This window comes from Poromitra crassiceps, assembly GCF_964638095.1.
Source record: "Poromitra crassiceps genome assembly, chromosome: 11".
NCBI classification, from domain to species: domain Eukaryota; kingdom Metazoa; phylum Chordata; class Actinopteri; order Beryciformes; family Melamphaidae; genus Poromitra; species Poromitra crassiceps.
In genome coordinates, this window is record NC_139643.1 from 36,065,075 (window position 1) to 36,087,224 (window position 22,150).

The 22,150-nt window shown below is 46.2% G+C and overlaps 1 protein-coding gene across 9 annotated transcripts in view; it reads right to left on the reverse strand.

Annotated features, from left to right (window-relative positions):
* Positions 1-22,150, reverse strand: part of clasp2 (cytoplasmic linker associated protein 2) — an 84,588-nt gene that overhangs the window by 11,905 nt on the left and 50,533 nt on the right. The window contains exons 19-32 of one of the 9 annotated variants that reach the window (XM_083646211.1): positions 19,929-20,030; positions 19,502-19,528; positions 14,514-14,696; positions 13,250-13,294; positions 11,678-11,785; positions 8,489-8,601; positions 8,236-8,259; positions 7,963-8,118; positions 6,388-6,479; positions 6,232-6,295; positions 5,351-5,410; positions 2,555-2,718; positions 1,704-1,782; positions 262-405 (exon numbers count right to left, since the gene is read on the reverse strand). In XM_083646211.1, coding sequence (XP_083502337.1) covers positions 262-405; positions 1,704-1,782; positions 2,555-2,718; positions 5,351-5,410; positions 6,232-6,295; positions 6,388-6,479; positions 7,963-8,118; positions 8,236-8,259; positions 8,489-8,601; positions 11,678-11,785; positions 13,250-13,294; positions 14,514-14,696; positions 19,502-19,528; positions 19,929-20,030 — 1,361 coding nt within the window. Of the gene's footprint in view, positions 1-261; positions 406-1,703; positions 1,783-2,554; positions 2,719-5,350; positions 5,411-6,231; positions 6,296-6,387; positions 6,480-7,962; positions 8,122-8,235; positions 8,260-8,488; positions 8,602-11,677; positions 11,786-13,249; positions 13,295-14,513; positions 14,697-19,501; positions 19,529-19,928; positions 20,031-22,150 lie in introns of all 9 variants that reach the window. The other 8 variants (XM_083646204.1, XM_083646206.1, XM_083646207.1 and 5 more) reach the window with 8 other exon arrangements.

Sequence of the window (22,150 nt, forward strand, 5' to 3'; positions counted from 1 at the left end):
TTCGTTCCGTTCCCGGTGTGAAGTTTTAGACAGAAAGACTACGCTCTCTCCACAAATTTCCCAATGTCCTTTATATCTACTACACTGTCATGTGTGTGTGTGTGTGTGTGTGTGTGTGTGTGTGTGTGAATGAAAGAGTTTAAGGAAAAACCCACATGAAACCCTCATTTCTTCATGCCGTTCTCTTGCTTGCTTTTAGAGGGAAGTTCAAATTCGACTTTGCCTGTGTGTTTGTGCATGTGTGTGTGTTTGTGCGAGTACCTTTCGGACTTCGGAGCTCTTGGGGTCGGTGGTCCAGGTGATGATGCGGGAGACGGCCAACCGAGTCTCACTGGAGTTCACAAAGTCTGGTGCCTCCATCTGTAACGTCAACGTCTCTATATACTTCAGAATGGCCACCTTCACCTGAAACGGAAAGAGAGAAACACGCGCACACATTTATACAAGGCATTAAACAGCATCGACGACGACAGACAGAAACATTATAATACAATATTCCCCTGCAGGTGCATACACCGTTATGACAAAACTAATAGACGACAAACACATGAAATAGAGGACCACCATCATTCCAGCCATTCCACAACCAGAGTAGATAAGCATCTCTTGGAGATAAGCAACTCTGAGAAATGAAATGGTTTGATGAATCCCTGTTTGAGGAAAATGATAACAGTGCGTTCATGATCATGCTTGAGCGAGTGGAGAAGACAAATTATTCAATTAATGGTAAATGACAAAGACCGAGAGGAACCAACACACAAACCAAACACCCACTGCAGCCTCCGAAACTCCACAACAGACACCTGCCCTCAATGCTCTCATTGTCTCCTCCTACACTTTCCTCCATCTCTCTGCATATTATGCACTTCACCGACCCAAAAACTGCCTCCTCCAACTTATTTAGCAGCAGTGTGCGCGCCCATAGCATTGCTCCCCCCGGAGCGCACTGACCTGGGAGGACTGGCTCCAGGCTGCGACCTGCTCATCTAGAGAGCAGGCGTGGCGCCGCGCTCTGAGGGGGAACAATTTTACCCCGGACCCTCCCCTGCCTCGCCCGCAACACGAGCTCCGCACAGGCTTCAGAGAGAGAGAGGAGAAGCACTGCGTCAATCACACGCAGAGAGAGACAGGGGAGGGGAGGAGGGTAAAGAAGAGTTTAAGAGGCGTCACAAAGTCGGAAAAGGGAAGGAGGAAATAGTTATGGAGGGGAAGGAAGAGTAGGGAGACGGGGGGGTAGAAACATTGGGGAGGAATGGGTGGGGGGAGGAGGCAGAGAAGACAGAGGTAAAAGGGGGTGGGGCAAGAGGAGGGAAGGGGTGCACAGGAGCGGTGTGGAGCAGGTCAAAGGTCAAACTGGTGAGGCAAAGAGGAGCTCTAAGGCAGTTAGTGAGAGCCAGGGAGATGGAGGAAGTGAGTTAGAGGAACAGAGCTTGAGGGGAAGTGTCTGGACTGCAGCAGAGCCAAAAGCCAGTGGAGGTTTGTCAGTCGCTATCCAATTACAGCTCGGGATTCAGGGTGTGGGGGGGCGGGGTTGCAGAGCCAGCACAGGCAGCCATGAGGTCATATCAGTGCAACAGTTACCATGGTTACCGAGTCGCTGGATTTTCCAGCCCCCTCCCTCCCTCACTCAAAACCTTTGCACGCGTTCAACGTCTCTTTCTCATACAAACACATAAGACACATTGAATTGACTCCTCTTTTACCTTGAGGTTGGGGGTTTGTGTCTGGTCCACAGTGAACCTCATAATGATGGTGAACTGGAGGTCATTGGGGAAAGACTCTCTACAGGATCAAAAAGACATCCATGTTACTTAGGATTCCAGTGTGAACATAAACACTTCTCAGAAATGAAATAAAAACCACATTGGTGGGTATTGGGACAGATAAGATAGTGTTATTTACTCGCATCAACGTAGGGCTGGGCAATACATCAATATTATATCGATATCGTGATATGAGACTAGATATCGTCTTAGATTTTGGATATTGTAATATTGTGATATGTTGTCTTTTGCTGGTTTAAAGGTTGCATTACAAAGTGATGTAAATTCCCGAACTCACCAAACTGTTCTATTATTTTGCCTTTACCCGCTTAGTCATCATATCCACATTACTGATTATTGATCAAACATCCCGTGTAAATATTTAGTCAGAGCACCAACAGTCAGGGCAGGAAACCCTGTCTTTGCATTTTATTTTGTTAGTCTTGTTTTAATAAAAGTGCATGGGGCATCTCACACGAGGCTTTGACTTACAACTGAACAATCAGCCCACTTCGTAGAAAATAGCGAGATATAAATGTATATCGGGTATCGCCATTCAGCCTCAAAATACCGAGATATGATTTTTGCTCCAGATCGCCTAGCCCTAGGTCAACAGGCAACAATGATGGATGGAATGGTCTCCCATTCTTATAGATGATCGAACATTGTTGTGTGTGTGAAGAAAGGAGGCCAAGAAAGACCCATGATCTAAGACAGACAATCTTCTGAAATGCAGACTGCACATACAGTCACTGTCCCAATCCCATGAGGTATGCGAGTGTGGTACCGACCGTGTGATATCCAGAGCTCTCTGGACTTTGGCCTGAACGGAGCCCAGCAGGTCGGCTCCCATCTTCTTCAGCAGCTGGGTGAGCAGCACAAACAGCCAGTCCTGCAGGTCCTCCTTATGGACGAGGATGAAGTCCACCAATGTCTCCAGGAACATGCTGAACACCTGGACACACACACACACACACACACACACACACACACACACACAGAGCATGGGTCACACGCAAAGCCTCGGCCCCTAAGTGGAACCACACACGCACGTATACAAGTATTCTGCATACATATGCATATAGGATATTAGAGTTGCAACGATTAGTTGATTAATCGATTAGTCCATCGCATCGACGAAAAATTAATTGCCAACGATTCTTTTATAATCAATTAATTGTTTAGATACATTTTTAAGAAGAAAAAAATCTCTCATTTCAGCTCCCCCCCCCCCCCCCCCCCCCGATTTTCCTCACATTTTCTCCCTAATTATACTTGGCCAATTCCCCCTGCTGCCCCAGTCGCTGCTCCACCCTCTGCCGATCTGGAGAGAGCCGTAGGCGTAGAAACACACATGCTTCCTCCGATACATGTGCAGTTGCTAGCCACTTCTTTTCACCTGACAACGGGGAGCTTCACCGGCAGGACGTAGCACGTGGGAGGACCGCACTATTCCCACCAGTTCCCTTCTGCCCCGAACAGGCGCCCTGACCGTCCAGAGGAGGCGCTAGTGCAGCGACCAGGACACATACCCTCATTCCGGCTTCCCACCCGCAGACACAGCCAATCGTGCCTGTATGGACGCAAGACCAAGCCAGAGGTAACACGGGGGCGCGGACCTCCGGCCCTCGTGTTGGTAGGCAGGGAATCTACAGCTACACTCCCCGGACGCCGCGCGTTTCAGCTTTTTAAATGTGAATATTTTCTGGTTTCTTTAAGGCCGTTTCACACCGGTGCGGATCTCCGTGCGAATAATCGGCACAGACATTCGCAATTTTCTTTTTTAATTAGTTGTAATTGAAGCTTGCACACCGCGGCCGAACATTCGTGCGGCATTTTATTTTTCCGGATAGACATTGACGTCCGCGGATTTCCGCCTGCGGAAAATACGTTTGACCAATGAAATCCTTTGTTTACAGCTGACGTCATACCTCCACTACTCTTGCCGAACCTCATCAATTTGGTTTCTCAACATCCAATTTTATATGACAAACACCATGACGATCAACACCGAAATTAAGGACAATAGATCTTCAGATCGCCCAGCAGCTGGGATTCACTGAAGATGGTAATGTAGCTGAAACGAATTCCTACTTGCTAACCTTGTAAACCACTGTTGTAAATGGATGGAGCTAATGTTAGCCACTTGTATCCAAATGCTAACTAGCAGTTTAACATCAAAATTGGGGTCCGCTGCTCCTGCCTCCATTTCACTGAAATGGACGGCAATTTCACTGCCTCCAGTTGCTTTTCATGGCTCGTCTCGCTGCTGTGTCTGTCTGTCTGTGTCTGACGTTAGCCGACTGGTAGCTAGCTTGCGCAAGTAGATGGTGCTGTCCTACTAGACGGGAGCCGGGGAGGGACATTAACTACTGGTTACACTGAACACTGTTTTTCCGCTGCGGAAAATTAATGTGGGACTGCGAATAATTCGCACCGGACCTGTGTGTATAGGTTGCAATGTGGAAAATTCGCACGGAATTTCGTACCACATTCCGCCTCTGCATTCGCACCGCATCTGTGTGAAACAGCCTTTAGTCTTCTATGACAGTAAACTGATTATCTTTGGGATGTGGACGGTTGGTCAGGACAAAAGAAGACATTTGAGGATGCCATCTTGGGCTTTGGGGAAAAAAGGATAGACATTTTTCACCATTTTGTGACATTTTATAGACCAAACGATTAATCGATTAGTCGGGAAGATAATCGACAGATTAATTGATAATGAAATTAATCATTAGTTGAAAATAAGCCTTATATAAGATACTGCTGCTGCTGGGATCATGTGAGGTTAGCAGGCATCCACTCATCCTTCCAGCTCCCCCATACCTTCATTCCCAATCACCAATGATCTTAAATCACCCAAATCACCCAAACACCCAAACTCATTAGTAGATGACCACAATGACACCGTTAATTACTGCCACAACAGACACCAATCAGGCCCCGTCACGATCGTATCTACATGCCGATTGGTCGAGTTCTGCACGACACGGTGGTCACGGGCACAGCGTGTGACTTCACCGAGGCAGGTTAGTGAGTGAGTAGTATGCTGTTGCCTTGGTAATTGGTTATCGGATTAATTAATGAAGCAGATTCACATCCAAACACACAAAAGGTCAAAACAGGTGTCGTCAAACGAGCGGCCAAACTTACTCTCTACAGAGAGTTCCAGAGGGGGCGTGGCATGAGGGGGAGAGAGACACATCTGTTAGCATCCTGACCAAGTATACATAAACAGGTGAGCAGACACCTACAGAGGTGTGTGTGTGTGTGTGTGTGTGTGTGTGTGTGTTGTGCAGGTTTTCATCAACGTGTCAAATCCATGAAACGGAAAAACATCTAATCTTCACCGTGCATGCAATCCGCTTTGCATTTGCTAAATGTTTAAGGCTCTTTCACAGGGCAACAAGAACAACATCATCTGCAGAATCTGAAAGGTGTTGCGTTGTGTGGGCAACGCTAGAAAAATGAAATGAAAGAAAAAGTGATGAGGAGAGTGAGAGAGGTGAAGAAGTGAGAATGGTCTGGGGACAGATAAAAGATGGAGGGAGGGAGGCAGGGAAGGAAGCCGAGGTGAGATGTACCTTGAAGGAGGCTGAGCTTATACCGGATTCTGCCGTGCCGTACACCCTGCCGGAGTCTCGCTGAAATTCATGAAATCCTCACGTCAAACGAGGGGGAAGGGGAGGGGCTCACACACCTGACTGTGCGTGAGGGGATGGGGATAGGGGGGGAGGGGAGGGCACTCAAAACGCCGGAGGAAAAGTGGCGGTGTTAGAGAAGACGAACCGCAGCAGATTAGTCAGAAAGAAGAGATGGCAGCCAGAATAGGTGTGTGTGCATGAGGGTGTGAGTGTGTGTGTGAGCATGTGTGTGTGTGTGTGTGTGTGTGTGAGCGAGTGTATGAGTGTGTGTGCGGTCAGTGTCATCGCTTCAGACTATGCAGGAAGGGAGGGAGGGAAGGAAGGGGGGCGGGAGGGAGAGGGGGTTGTAGTGGGCGCAGTGAGCACACAGCCAGCGGATTGGCTGAGGAATAGTGATAGAGCAATCCCATTGGATGGACAGCGGAGAGTGTGAGGTCACACAAACTCAGGCGTGGCATGCCGTTAGAAACCATTCAGCTACCGTCGCACGCTCTGCATGCCTGTGTTGATGTATGTTCATACTGATGTGTGTGTGCATCTGAGGATATACTGTATTTTGACCTGTTTATCCCGTGTTCAAGCCTTAATGTGTGGTGAATATATTTCATATTTAGAATGTTGAAAAATGTGTGTTCAATTGTCCTTGTTTTTCGGCAGAATCCGGTACAGTGGAGGATGGTGGGATAAACAAAGCATTTGGGAACCAAGGTAAAATCAAAGTGGGTGGATAATGAATATACATGTCATTGTGGTATGTATTGTACATGAGTGCCTTGTGTGCACATGTGTATGCGTGAGCAAGTACATGCATGTGTCCATACCTTACTGTGAGGGTCTGCAAACATCCTGGTGAAGATTTCACATAGCCTCTTCAACTCCACCCGACTGCAGACAAAAACAAACGCAGTTTGTTAGCTGAAAATGACCAACGAATTTCGAGTGAGATTTAGAGCTCTCCTTCCCTGCGATAGGCTGACCTGAGGGTGCGCTGATTCTTAAGCAGGGCCTGCAGGCCCAGGAGCCCCTCCTTCCGCTCAGACCAGTTGGCGCTGGCACAGCGGTTCAGCACCTGGCGAAGGACACACACACACACACACACACACACACACACACACACACACACACACACAGTTATCTATGGACAATAAGGATGCACTAGTATTTGGGATCAAACAATATCAAGCTGAAAATTTTTATCAAGATTTAAAAAGTTATCAATATTCAAAAAATTACTTAACACGTTCACTGCCAATGACGTATTAATACGTCAAAAATAATCCAACGGTTGACTGCCAATGACGTATTAATACGTCAAAAAAAGGATTTTTTTTTTTTTGACCGTGGGATGTGCATCTAACCCTTTTACATCTCTTATATAATTATTGGAGCCACCGAACGTTTACAACCCATTCCACCGAGCCACTAAGTGGCGACAGTGCTCTCCTGACTAGAGGAAGGCAAGCAAAAAGCAGCCATTCTCATGAAAATGGATGGGGGAAAACGCTTTCGTTTTCGCGCTGATTGCTGGCGATGCGGGATTGCAAATTTGCATAATAGATTACAGGTGGAACACACTTTGAAACACGCAGCATAAATATGACCAGAATCGCAAAAGCTTCTCTCAACCAAAACTCCAAGAAGCGAGCGAGTCCATCCAGACTTCCTCAAACAGCGGCCGCGCAGACAGGCAGCAGCAGCAGCAAAGCAGTGAGACTGGTGACAAGCTTGTGACGGCCGCTGCAGCCAAGAAGAACGCCCACGGAGGGAGGAGTTGGAAGCAGAGGGGGGTTTCCTGCTGTTATGGAGGAAATTACTGTTCAAAACTATTGTTTAGATGTCTGACGTCTTACTGATGCCAAAAATGAATGGTTAAAGTGACTGTTCTATCGAATTTCACAAAAAGCCGTTTATCTCTGAATAATTTTTCTGACGCTGAAACCATGCTGTATTCAACTGCTAATGCTTACATAACTACTAACTCTACAAACTAACTCTTTTAGACAGAGAAAGCACACATTCTATTAGTTCTTTTGAGATATTGTGTGTTCACAAAATCTTAGCAGAAAAGAATCCTCGGGTCTTGAAAGATGAGCCAGAATCCTCAAAAAACCCCTCTGGCAGAAGCTAACTACAGTAAAAAAAAAACGTCTGGCAGTGAATGTGTTAAAAGTAACATCTGAAAATGTATTTGACCCCCTCCCCCCCACACACATGTACTGTACAATAATGTTATGTTGTTTACCGGAGGAAAAGTGTTTTGTCTTCAGATTAATATCAAACTAAATCTATATTATTCAGTAAAAGTGAAGGACTGCACTGGAACTCAACATCAAATATTGCATGAATTGCAGTAAAACACTGATATTACCAGTTGAGCCACCAGGACTCTCAGTATACGTTATCGATTGATTATTTGAACTCCGACTGGTGACTCGAGCACTGAGGACTTGAGACCTGACTTGGACTCGAGGCTTTGGTGACTCAACTCAACTACAATACACCGGTTCACTGCATTGTCTGCTGTGACTCTCTATACTTCTGTGGCTGCTGACCTCTGCGACGTCCTCAGTCTGCCTCATGTAGGTGGGGATGGCTCCTCCGTTCCTGGAGCTGTAGGACCTCTCGGAGCAGGCGCTGGACGCGTCGCTGTTGGCGTCGTCATCAGAGTACATGCCGCCGTAGTTCTCGTACCGCCGCCGGGCCGGCTTCTTCTGCAGAGAAGGGGGGGGACAGGAACGGAGAGGGCGTGAAATGAAGCTAGGAAACGAAAACACCGACATAATAATGATGTCATACAACATGCATAGACGGGACAAGAAGCTGACCTTTGACCGGATGTCTCCCAACAGCTGACAGCGTTAAACAGAGGTAGAACCATGGGTTAGTCAGACACACACACACACACTCCCCAGGAGGCACACACACTCCAGGAGCTGTGAGCTTGCACATGCCGATAGCTGGCTAGAATGTGCAGTGGGTCTACATGTACATATTGGTTTCTTGTACTGTATGTTTATTTGGTTGGTAGCGTGTATGTGTGTGAGGTGTGTATGTGTGTTGTTTTGAGTGTCTTCATACCAGCGCGTCTGCGAGAGCCTCTTCTACGTCTGAGCCGGGGTTGAGGACCCTCATGGCACTGACTGAAGAAGACAGACGACTGGACGGACTGATGCCACTGCCAAACCCTGATCCTGTGGGCAGAGACACAGAGAAAGACAGAGACGGGAAGAAGAAGAAAGAAGAGGATAGGATCAGAATATATTACAAAACTTCAGGAAGATGCATCTACATAATTCCACACACTCCTCCACTCTTTCAACCGCATCCCACTTATCCACTTGTGAGGAACCTCACTCACTCTCCTCGTCATCCGCTCTCTCCCTTTTACTCAACTCGCACACACTACATTTCCCATGAGCCACCCCGGTAAGTTGAGGTTGATGGCTTGTTAGATGACATGATAACCCCTGACAACACAGGTGCCCCCTGGGGAGAAAAAGGTATGAATGACATAAAACACAGGAGGATGAGTGGGTTTCTCCGGAGGGAAGGGGTGGAGCTAAATAAGGAAACAAAAGGACGATGGTAAACCTGGCAGAATGGTTGTCGTGGCAAAACTGGTGAAATGGTTGCCGGGGCAACGGAACGGGCGGAAGCATGCGATTCCATTGGAAGCTTCGACGCTCCTGGAGTGGAATGTAAGAAACGGAGACCAACGGAGAAAAAAGGAACAGGCTGACTGAGAAAATAAAGGAAAAGATGCGCAGAACCAAAAAAAAGGGCAAAAAGAAAAAGGCGGAGAGAACAAAATGAAGACTCGGTAGGTGGATGAGTGACGGAGAAAGAGTGGTACTCAGCCTTCACCTGCAGCACCAAAAGCATCAGGTGTGTGGAGAGTGCCGGTGGAGCGAGAGTAGCTCCGCGTTGCTGCAACCGAGAACAACACACACACGTACAGACAGAGTTTTAACACACGCGCGCGCACACACACACACACACACACACACACACGTACAGAGTTTTAACACACGCACACACAAGCAACCACGCTGTTAGAACGGTGTGCGCGAGTAGAGAGAAAAGGCCGACAACCATGCAAACACATGCCAGTGTATGAGTGTTTGTATCTTTTCAATCACACTCAAGCTGCGTTCGCAATGGTTCATCCATTCCCTCGCACTATTCCCCATGTAGTGTTTATAGTAGTATAGTAGTTATAGTTTATAGTCATAGTGAACTATATAGGCAACGACCAAACAAATCTTCAGACACTACATTAAATATCAATGCATTAAAGAAATGCGCTGGATCTTGACTTCACCGGCATGCGCTCAGCGTCACATAAACAAAGCACCATGAGAGCAGATTGAAATGGACTCGGGTCATATTGATTTTGACGCGTTTTGAACATTAAATTACAAATTTATTGGTGAAATTGTAATTGTGTGCACGTGTGGTTTTGTCCACTTTGGTGCCCTTGCCTATCTGCTAATGGCAGCAAGCGGTTTTGGTTTGGTAAACATTAAACGAGCTTGTGAGCTAATGACTAGCACCAAATATCACCTCCTGTATTGGCGGGTGAAGTAGTTAGCTGACCTGTAACGATGATTCCTGCAGTTTTGCTGCTCTAGGTTCAAAACGGAGGCAACTCCAATTAGGTGTCTAATACATATTTTGTCAATTTGCCAATGCTGCCGTGACGGCCCTGGGGCCTATTGCCCCATTACATTGGCCTGCGTACTGTTCCAGCTTTGCATTGCAGGTTGCTGGCCTGACTGGAGATCAAGTCAAGTCAAGTTGTACTTTATTGTCCACAAGGGAAATTCACTTTGTTAAGGTCAGTACAGCAAAAACAAGACAAAATCTAAAAAAGTGAATAGATCACAGCATACAAAATACCACACAAAAAAAATACATAATTACTCTAAAAGTTCTAAAATGGGGGGGGGGGGGGGGGGAGGGGTAGCACACAACAGGGCCAGGTTTCCCTCATGGAGGGGAGGGGCGGGGGGGGGGGGGGGGGTTTGGGCAGTTTTTAAGATGGGCAGCACCTGGCCAGTGCTGCCAGGTCTTCTACTTAGGGCTGCCTGCCCTGACAGTCAGCAGAGCTACAGTCAGAGCCATTCATGCCTCCTGAGACCAAGCTGTTCTCACCTTTTGTCTTACACTGACATTTCCCACTGCACCCATACACTTCCAGACCCCACTGATACTGACTACCACACTCCTAGCCTAGGTAAACCCAGCCCCCACGTGACCTGCTCTCTCAGTTCCCAGTCACTAACTTGTGACTGTAAGCAGGGTGAGCCTGAGAGCAGGTCACTGGGGGCTGGGTTTACCCAGGCTACCACACTCCACCCATTGTACGTTTTGTAGTCTTTTCTTTACTTTTTCTTGGGTTTTATAATAAATTCAGATTATTGTTTAAAGTTCTCCGAGGACATCTCCCTCTTTTGTTGTGGCCTACGAGCCGGTCCTAACAGTGCCAACCGGTAAAATAGACCAGTTTCTATTAGCCAACATGTTGGCTAGCTGCTGCTTCTTCTTCGGTAAGACACGATCACATGGCACTGTGGTATACAGTCAGGAAAATGGTAGGGTACACTGTCTGTTCATTACAATTTTGTTCACTACAATTTGTAGTGCATTGTGGGTATCTTATAGTGGACTATTTAGTGACTCAAATTAACCTTTGAAAATTCAGACACTAGTAGAAAATGGTGGATACACTAGATAGTGCACTGTTTCTGTAATAGGGAATGATTTCGTACAGAGCTTCATTGTGTCCAAATAACATTCCAGAAATCCAACATATTTTCTGTTTTGAGATTTTTAGTAGCCGTCAGAATAAAATGGACATCTGATTAAACAAAAAATGTGACAATGAACTGCCCTCCGCTTTCAGCACACCCAGCAAAAAGTAGGAGAAACCTTGTGTGGAGGGGTCTCCTTTTTCCCCCTCATCTCTCTTCTCTGATGTCATACTCTTCCTGTCTTTACAACACCTCCCTCTGACTCTGGGACCCGTCCGCTACGGCCAGAGATATTATATTACTATAGATGGGGCTCCGCCCATTCTAACAAATGGCAGCAGCAAGTCTCCCAAAAGGGCGTGGTCAACCATTGACGCAGACCTGCCGAAAGTCTCCTAAGTGGGCGTGTCCGTGGAAAACCCTGGTTACAAAAGCCACGTGACAAAATGACAGGAAGTGAGTTGAAGTTGGGCCGTCTTGCTTGGATCCCACGGTCTCTGCTACTGCTACTCACCGAGGGGTGTGAAGGAGCGTACGGGGCTGGTGTCCCGGCTGCTCTCGCGGCTGGCCTCTCTGCTGCAGCCCTGACTCATACTGGGCCGCGGGATACGACTCCCCCGAGCTAACGCCACCCGGGTTACAACAGCACACCGCAGCAGGGGAGAGAGAGGGGGGCAGTAGAGGAGAGATAAGTAGCAGTAAGAAGAGAAGAGAAGAGAAGGCAAAGATGAATACAGTGGAGGACAGAATAGGGAGACGCAGTAAACACACAAGAGGAAGGCAGAAGGCACATGGATAAAGGTACAAACAAAGAGACACAAAGAGAGAGAATAGAGTTGACAAACTGACAAAAAAAAACAAGAAAGCACAGGTCTACTGGCCCTGAGGGAGCATCTCAACAGACTGAAGTGGCTCCTTGTCGCCGGTGCAGAGTGAGCAAGGACAGGGAGTCACCTTAGAATACTGAGGTGCATCCCAAAAGGAGCACAGGACTGCTGGACTGAGAAATCACATGTAAAAATAACCGTTTCATATAGAGAGCAAAGCAAAGTGACCGCCTACTTCCTGCTTCAGCACTGTACCAGAGATTTTCATCCGCCATTTATTTCCCCATAGACATTTCGTAAAATGCTTATAAAAATAGTTTTACTTGTTCAAACCAAACGGTTCAGATATATTTATTAACAGGAGAGACCATAGAATATTTCAATCGGACCAAAACGTAAAAGAATTGCGGATTTAAAGAAAATATTCTTTCGATGTAGTTTTTTAAAGTTCTGGTCTGAGTGAAATGTTCTATGGTCTCTCCCGATTCTAAATATAGCCGAACCGTTTGGCTTGACGAAGTAAAACTATTTTTATAAGCATTTTACAAAATGTCTATGGGAAAATAAATGGCGGATGAAAATCTCTGGTACAGTGCTGAAGCAGGAAGTAGGCGGTCACTTTGCCTCTCTATTCACATACACACCCTCACGCTCACCGTTTCTCTTTTCCATCACACACGAACAAACAAACAAACACACAGAATAGAAAAGGAAGTGATTTGAATTGAATTTAGAGATTGAGGAGTGGGGGGGGGGATCTGTATTTTTATCCAGTCGCATCGCAATCAACCTCGCTGCTCATTGGTCAGCTACAGCACCCACCCAGCCAATCAGGGTTAATCACAGCCTACCGAAGAGTTACAAAAGGCCGATGAAGCTTCACCGATCCTGTGAGAGGATTCATTCATGGGCCACTGTTGACAGGTTAGTAGGGAGGGGAGGGGGAGGAGGGGTGGATGATGCTTTTGCATTCTTAGTAGCATGGAGATCTGCTGATCACCATGGGAACCCGTCACCGTATCACCACAGCCAGGAAGTCACAGACAGGTTAGAGAGATGGGTTGTGGGAGTGCGAGGCGGGGAGCGACACAGGACAGCCTGGCGAAGGGGCTTGGCACGGCATGAGAGATGGTGTGAGAGATTTGGAATGATGGATGGGGTTAAGGGACGGAGGAGAGAGAGATGAGGAGAAATCGCCAGGGAGAGATCGATGTGGAGAGATGGACAGCAGGGTGATCTGCCTGACATCGGAGCCTTACCTCCTCTGCTCGCTCCGTTGTAGATGGAACTAATGCTGGAGGGAGCTGAAGGGACAGAGAGAGAAGGAAGAGCAGAAGAAGAAAAGGTGGACAGGGCGCAACAGGGAAGAGAGAGTTCAAGTCCGAGGGTATAAGGACCACACACTGTGTGTGTGTGCGTGCTTGCTTGCATTGCATCACTGTGTATCAAAAGCAATATCTTTGCATCGTACCTTTAACACGTTCACTGCCAATGACGAGTTGACTCGTCAAAAAAAAATCCAACGGTTGACTGCCAATGACGAGTTGACTCGTCAAAAAAAAAAAAAAAAAAAATTTGACGGTGGGACGTGGATCAACGCCCCCCACGTCTCCTATAAAAATATTGGAGCCACCGAACGTGTACAACCCATTCCACCGACCCACTAAGTGGCGACAGTGCTCTCCAGAGTAGAAAAAGCCGAGCCAAAACTGCAGGGGAACGCGCGAGGAAACCATTCTCATACTGTAAAATGGATTGGCGAAAACGCTTTCGCGCATTATCGCGCTGGGAGCTGGCGGTGGGGGATTGCAAATTTGCATAATAGATTATGCGTGCAACACACTTTGAAACACCGCCAGAAAGCCCACAATCGCACGCAGCTTCATTGCAGCTGAGCTCACAACCGAAACGACTCATGCAGACTCGCCCAAAGAGCAGCCGCCAGCAGCCAGGCAGCACAGACAGGCAGAGCCTCGCTTGTGACAAACGCTGCAAAGCCACCAGAGACACACCCACGGAGGGAGGAGTTTGAAGGAGAGGGGGGTTTCCTGCTGCTATGGAGGAAATTACTGTTCAAAACTATTGTTTAGATGTCTGACGTCTTACGCCAAAAATAAATGGTTAAAGTGACTGTTCTATCGAATTTCACAAAAAGCCATTTATCTCAGAATAAATTTTCAGACGCTGAAACCATGCTGTATTCTACTGCTAATGCCTACATAACTACTAACTCTACAAACTAACTCTTTTAGACAGAGAAAGCACACATTCTATTAGTTATTTTGAGATCATTTGTGTTCACAAAATCTTAGCAGAAAAGAATCCTCGGCTCTTGAAAGATGAGCCAGAATCCTCAAAAAAAAACCTTGGCAGAACCTACCTACAGTATTGAAAAAACGGCTGGCAGTGAATGTGTTAATAAAGGTATATTCATAAAGTTTATGAACTGGTGTGTGTGTGCGTGTGTATGCGTGTGTGTGTGTGTGTGTGTGTGTGTGTGTGTGTGTGTGCGTGCGTCCTCACCAACAGACAGGCGGGTGGGGGAGGAGTCTCTGGAGCAGCCCTGGCTGCGGGGGATGCGGCTTCGTCGGTGCTGCCCCGCCGCTCCGGCTCCCGCGCTGCCCAGTACCCTCTGGGGGCCCGAGTTCAGGGTGCTCAGGGCCGTGCTGGTCAGCACACGGCCCGGGGAGCCGCTGCGACTGCCCGCTGCACAGAGAGAGACACCAGCATGAAGAGAGACCAGAGAGAAGGGAGAAAGACAAGTCAGAGTCTTTCTCATGCAACAGATGTAACAGTGAAAGCTACAGAGCTGCTATGCTACTAGTTTACCAACCCCCTTCTGCTGTGAGGACAAGACAGTCGACACTGGTCATCTATCAAACATCTTGGCATGGAGGAATGTTCTTATCGTTTCTCATAACAGCGATGGAATACGACTTAATGTATCTACAACTTTGCTGGTGTATGTATGTACACAACTGCCCAGGAGTCAGAGTGCCCTTCAATTTAGTGGCACTCGTTTCCAAGCACTTATATTAGAAGTCAAGTTGAAAAAACAGCAGACGCTACACTGTAGCGTACTCAACTCGTGGCCCGGGGGCCAGATGCGGCCCATGATAGAGTGCAGAGTGGCCCCCCGACCATTTTCTAATTCACAATGAAACCTAACGTGAAATAAAGTTTGACTGAGCTCCAGCTAAATTGTCAAATACCGCCGTCTGCTCACCACCCAGGCACTTATATGTACTTAACTAACTTAACCTAACTACCGTAATTTCCGCACTATAAGCCGCACCGGAGTATAAGCCGCAGCAGCAAAATTGCCTGTTTGTTACATATATAAGCCGCACCGGACTATAAGCCGCAGGTGTTTTAATGTTTTTTTTTTTTTTATTGTGTTTTAATGTTTAATTACCATATGTAAGGGTTCATGCACAGAGGGGATTGTCGGGAAAAAGATGGCTGTTTGAGGAAGCTCCCATTTATTAACATTTCAACAAAACAACATAACACAACACCACCTGTGTTTTTTTTTACAGTGCACACAGTGTCCGCGGTGTGGTGAAAAGAGGGCAAGAGAGGAAATTAAAACAGAAGTGGATTTATAGTTAGAAAGAGTGCTAAAGAAGAGAGAATTCCGTTTTTTTTGTTTTTTTTCCCCGAAAAAATCCATAGATAAGCCGCACCGTTATATAAGCCGCAGGGCCAAAAAACGGGGAAAAAGCTGCGGCTTATAGTCCGAAATTTACGGTAACTTAACGAACTATCCAAAATTATCAGACTAAACTCTGGCTGACAACCCAAAAACCTACAATCCGCTACAGAAAAAAATTATATTAATGTTTGTTTATTAACTGGCCCCTGGCCTCCTATCATTTTACAAAAGTGGCCCCCGGGCAAAGCAAGTTGAGTATCCCTGCGCTAGAGTGTTTGGCACAATTGGAAACGGGATTCTTGAGAGTGAGGAGCGTTGGAAAGCATTCTGAAGCAAAACGTTCATTTGATTGCGCAGGTTACAATAATTTAAAAGAGTTTTTCATTATTTGGAAAAAATGTGACACCTTTTCTTACAAAATCTTTGATATTACTAAAAAAAAACAATGTTACTATTTCCGAGGATAGTGTATAATTTGAGTAATAGTTTGACGAGAAGATTACAGTTTTACTGATGAAAAGATGACACTTAAAGACAGGCTCTTCTCTCTTTTAAAGATATTGGATGAGACACTTCCAGAGACGTTTATAATGTTTGGTCAGTGTCTCCTCCCCATGACATCCCATCTCCAAGTGCAAAGCCCATAGTGCATCTTGCTCTGCAACAACAGTCATGAAGCGTCTTTGCAGTGCTGTGAACAGACTCTGGAGGAACAAGCTGCTGTGCTCAACACACAGAGATGGATCTACAACACTCCCTCGCTCACACACACACAAACATAAGCCACAGCCACACACACTTTCAACACACAACAGATGCAACCTTCTAGACACACTGTGAGTCTAAATTCTACTATCCAGTAACATGCAGCTAAGTGAAAACATCGGTAAGAGAAAGCCAGTTGTCTTGACATCTTTAATGGAATCTGTATGAGTCTTACTGTCTCCCCTTGTCTTCCTCCATTTACAGCTGCTACACAAAGCCCATCTGGACAGCCAACCTGTTAGCTTTGCTACATGTATCAGTCTCTCTCTTTTTTAAACCCGTTAGCATTACAAAACAAGACGAGGGAGGGACCATGTTGGAAATATGTGTTTTACATGTTTATCTCTTGGATTTTGTTGTCTTTTATATCCATAATAAAACCAATCAATCAATCAAAACTCTCACTTCTTACAATTTTTATGGTTGTCAACTGTTGACAGCCAAGAGAAATAAATATGGTGACAAACGGTGACATAAACAAAATGTTTAGATTTAATTTGCATGGGATCTAAAGATACATCTTTTGGCTGATTAAATTATATCCGGGGAGGGCGTGTTTGTTTTTCCATGCAAAACTTTTCCAAGCGTCAGAGGTTTTCTGTTCTCTCCTCTTTCACTGAGTGAAGACAACTATGGCTACAGCCAGGCACATGTCAAAGAGTGCAGAAACTTGGTTATAGAGCAGCCATGTTAACAGTCTGTGCCTACAAATCCCAGCATGCCTCAGCCAGAGTGGGAGGAGCATTACGTGACCAGTGTCAGGGGAACAGAGGATAGGCAGTAAAGATAAGAGCGGGAAAAAAGAAGTAGCGTGATAATCTTACCACCAACGGGGGTAGCAGACTGAGATCCTGAGCCATTAAGCCCATTGGTTGAGAGGAGGGGGAAGCAGAGGCCAGGGGAAGGAACAGCAGATTAACCAGATGAATTATGGGTGTTAGCGCGCAAAGCGTCATGGGCGTTAGAACAGAGAGCATGATGGGAGCTTATCCTGGCGTTCCACAACGAGAATGAGGGCAGAGTCAAACACTTGGATTAAATAAATCCATTTAGGAGAAAGAAAACTATCAAATAAGCATAGAAAGCGCAGCGTTGGCAACGAACATTAACACTGAACCAGCTGCAGATGACGGACCAGGAGAAGCAGTGCATGGTGTTACGGCCGACATGGCACATAAATGAAGCGTAGCTGGTTTACAATGATGAAAAGTAAAAAATTAAAATGCCCCAAAGCAAGTATGCTTAAAAACCAACACGCAGACAAACAAATCTGTGTAACCCTGGATTCAGCTGCCCTTCCCTCTCTCTCTTAGCTCAACACTTGATCTGAAGGCTTCCATCTGTTTCCTCTGTCTAAATGTCTGCCAGTGTGGATCTGATTGGTTCACAGGGCCTGTGGTCCAATCACTGACCCATCCTCTTTCAAACTTGGGTCCAAGCGAGTGTCAAATCCATTAGGCAGGCCACAAGCAGCACATTTGAACTCCAGGCGTCTTGGAGAGGCAGGCACAAACACATCTGCTTTAGCGCTGCAAAATAGTGGCGCCAGCTCGCTGCTGTTTGTTATGCTGCTTGTTTGGTGGAGTGTTTTGAATCAAAACAGAGCCAGGCTAGAGCAGCGGAAAATGACCTGTCCACCACACCACGCTCAGTGATGAGACACAGCATGCAGAGAAACACACAAACCTACTGTACACAGTACACACACTCATCCCCCACACACAAAACACATTGACCAGAATGAGATTGACAGCAGGTGTGTGCCACCTATCTCACTGTGGTACACACAAACAAACACACTCTTATTCTGACATACAAACACACACTCTTATTCTGACATACAATCACACACTCTTATTCTGACATACACACAGAACACACACTCTTATTCTGACATACACACAAACACACACTCTTATTCTGACATACAAATAAAACACACTCTTATTCTGATACACAAACACACATTCTTATTCTGACATACACACAGAACACACACTCTTATTCTGACACACAAACACACACTCTTATTCTGACACACAAACACACATTATTATTCTGACACACAAACACACTCTTATTCTGACACACAAACACACACTCTTATTCTGACATACAAACACACACTCTTATTCTGACATACAAACACACACTCTTATTCTGACACAAACAGAACACACACTCTTATTCTGACACACAAACACACTCTTATTCTGACACACAAACACACACTCTTATTCTGACACACAAACACACACTCTTATTCTGACACACAAACACACTCTTATTCTGACATACAAACACACACTCTTATTCTGACACACAAACACACTCTTATTCTGACATACAAACACACGCTCTTATTCTGACACACAAACACACACTCTTATTCTGACATACAAATAAAACACTCTTATTCTGACACACAAACACACTCTTATTCTGACACACAAACACACTCTTATTCTGACACACAAACACACACTCTTATTCTGACACACAAACACACTCTTATTCTGACATACAAACACACACTCTTATTCTGACACACAAACACACACTCATATTCTGACACACAAACACACACTCTTATTCTGACATACAAACACACACTCTTATTCTGACACACAAACACACACTCTTATTCTGACATACAAACAGAACACACGCACTTATTCTGACACACAAACACACGCTCTTATTCTGACACACAAACACACTCTTATTCTGACACACAAACACACACTCTTATTCTGACACACAAACACACTCTTATTCTGACACACAAACACACACTTATTCTGACACACAAACACACACTCTTATTCTGACACACAAACACACACTCTTATTCTGACACACAAACACACACTCTTAATCTCACACACAAACACACACTCTTATTCTGACACACAAACACACACTCTTATTCTGACACACAAACACACGCTCTTATTCTGACACACAAACACACACTCTTATTCTGACATACAAACAGAACACACACTCTTATTCTGACATACAAACACACACTCTTATTCTGACATACAAACAGAACACACACTCTTATTCTGACATACTAACAGAATACCTGGCGTGCAATCGGATTCGTCGGAACCTGAAGGCATAAAAACATTTACATGGAGCTTATTGTCACCGTGACGGCAACAAGAGTACAGAGACTCCACAAAGAGTAACTAAGAAACCACACACACACGCACACACACACGCACGCACGCACACACACGCACGCACACACACACACACACACACACACACACACACACACGCACGGCACGCACATACACACACACACACACACACACACACACACACACGCACGCACACACGCACACACACATGCACGCACACACACACGCACACACACACACGCACATACACACACGCACACACACAAACATACATACATACATGCACACACAGGCACCCAGAGTGTTTCTCTCACACCTGGCTGCAAGCCACATTGTGTGTTTTGCTGGCTGGGAGGGGGTACGTACGTTGGGACTGGGACACCATCTTGGTGCGGCTGCGTCCGCGCGAGTCCACCTGGCTGGTCACTCCGCTGGGAGTGGACAAGGTCTGTTTTGTACGTAGACGACCTGGGCATATCCAGAGAGAAAACTATAAGACACACATCCAAAACACACCATCCTAGTCTCTAGGCTGATGCAGCTACTCACACTAGGCACTAGTCTCCAGGCTGATACAGCTACTCACACTAGGTACTAGTCTCTAGGCTGATGCAGCTACTCACACTAGGTACTAGTCTCTAGGCTGATGCAGCTAATCACACTAGGTACTAGTCTCTAGGCTGATGCAGCTACTCACACTAGGTACTAGTCTCTAGGCTGATACAGCTACTCACACTAGGCACTAGTCTCTAGGCTGATGCAGCTACTCACACTAGGTACTAGTCTCTAGGCTGATGCAGCTAATCACACTAGGTACTAGTCTCTAGGCTGATGCAGCTACTCACACTAGGTACTAGTCTGTAGGCTGATGCAGCTACTCACAGTAGGTACTAGTCTCTAGGCTGATGCAGCTACTCACAGTAGGTACTAGTCTCTAGGCTGATGCAGCTACTCACACTAGGCACTAGTCTCTAGGCTGATGCAGCTACTCACACTAGGTACTAGTCTCTAGGCTGATGCAGCTACTCACAGTAGGTACTAGTCTCTAGGCTGATGCAGCTACTCACACTAGGCACTAGTCTCTAGGCTGATGCAGCTACTCACACTAGGTACTAGTCTCTAGGCTGATGCAGCTACTCACACTAGGTACTAGTCTCTAGGCTGATGCAGCTACTCACAATAGGCACTAGTCTCCAGGCTGATGCAGCTACTCACACTAGGTACTAGTCTCTAGGCTGATGCAGCTACTCACACTAGGTACTAGTCTGTAGGCTGATGCAGCTACTCACACTAGGTACTAGTCTCTAGGCTGATGCAGCTACTCACACTAGGTACTAGTCTCTAGGCTGATGCAGCTACTCACACTAGGCACTAGTCTCTAGGCTGATGCAGCTACTCACACTAGGTACTAGTCTCTAGGCTGATGCAGCTACTCACACTAGGTACTAGTCTCTAGGCTGATGCAGCTACTCACACTAGGTACTAGTCTCTAGGCTGATGCAGCTACTCACACTAGGCACTAGTCTCTAGGCTGATGCAGCTAATCACACTAGGTACTAGTCTGTAGGCTGATGCAGCTACTCACACTAGGTACTAGTCTCTAGGCTGATGCAGCTACTCACACTAGGCACTAGTCTCCAGGCTGATGCAGCTACTCACACTAGGTACTAGTCTCTAGGCTGATGCAGCTACTCACACTAGGTACTAGTCTCTAGGCTGATGCAGCTACTCACAGTAGGTACTAGTCTCTAGGCTGATGCAGCTACTCACAGTAGGTACTAGTCTCTAGGCTGATGCAGCTACTCACAGTAGGTACTAGTCTCTAGGCTGATGCAGCTACTCACAGTAGGTACTAGTCTCTAAGCTGATGCAGATACTCACACTAGGTACTAGTCTCTAGGCTGATGCAGCTACTCACACTAAGTACTAGTCTCTAGGCTGATGCAGCTACTCACACTAGGTACTAGTCTCTATGCTGATGCAGCTAATCACACTAGGTACTAGTCTCTAGGCTGATGCAGCTAATCACACTAGGTACTAGTCTCTAGGCTGATGCAGCTACTCACACTAGGTACTAGTCTCTAGGCTGATGCAGCTAATCACACTAGGTTTGCAGCCGAATAACACCCAGAACCTAGGAAGAAGCACTACAGCTGAGAAGAAGCTACTATTACTGGAAGCTGCCGATGATTAAGTCCTTAACTATATAGTCACATACACTACATACAGCCATTCATCCATCCAGTCATCCAATCAGCAAGGTGCAAACACAGATGTGTACACTAGGGATGCTTCAACGGATTGGCTACCAGTCAGTATAAAGGACATGTTCACTCAAACATGAATTTAAAGCATAATGTAATTACCAAACTGTTATTGGATCTGTGTCTGCAAACTTCCATTTAAAGAAAGAAAAGAAAAATGCCGACTGGAACATCCCTAAAAGACACAAACGCACACCCCCCCACACACACACACACACACACCTAACCGTCTTACCATTGCCTGACCTGGTCCCTACAGACAGACAAAGAAGGAGCAGGTTGTAAATCTCACATTTCACCTAACACCTCAACAAACATGTCATT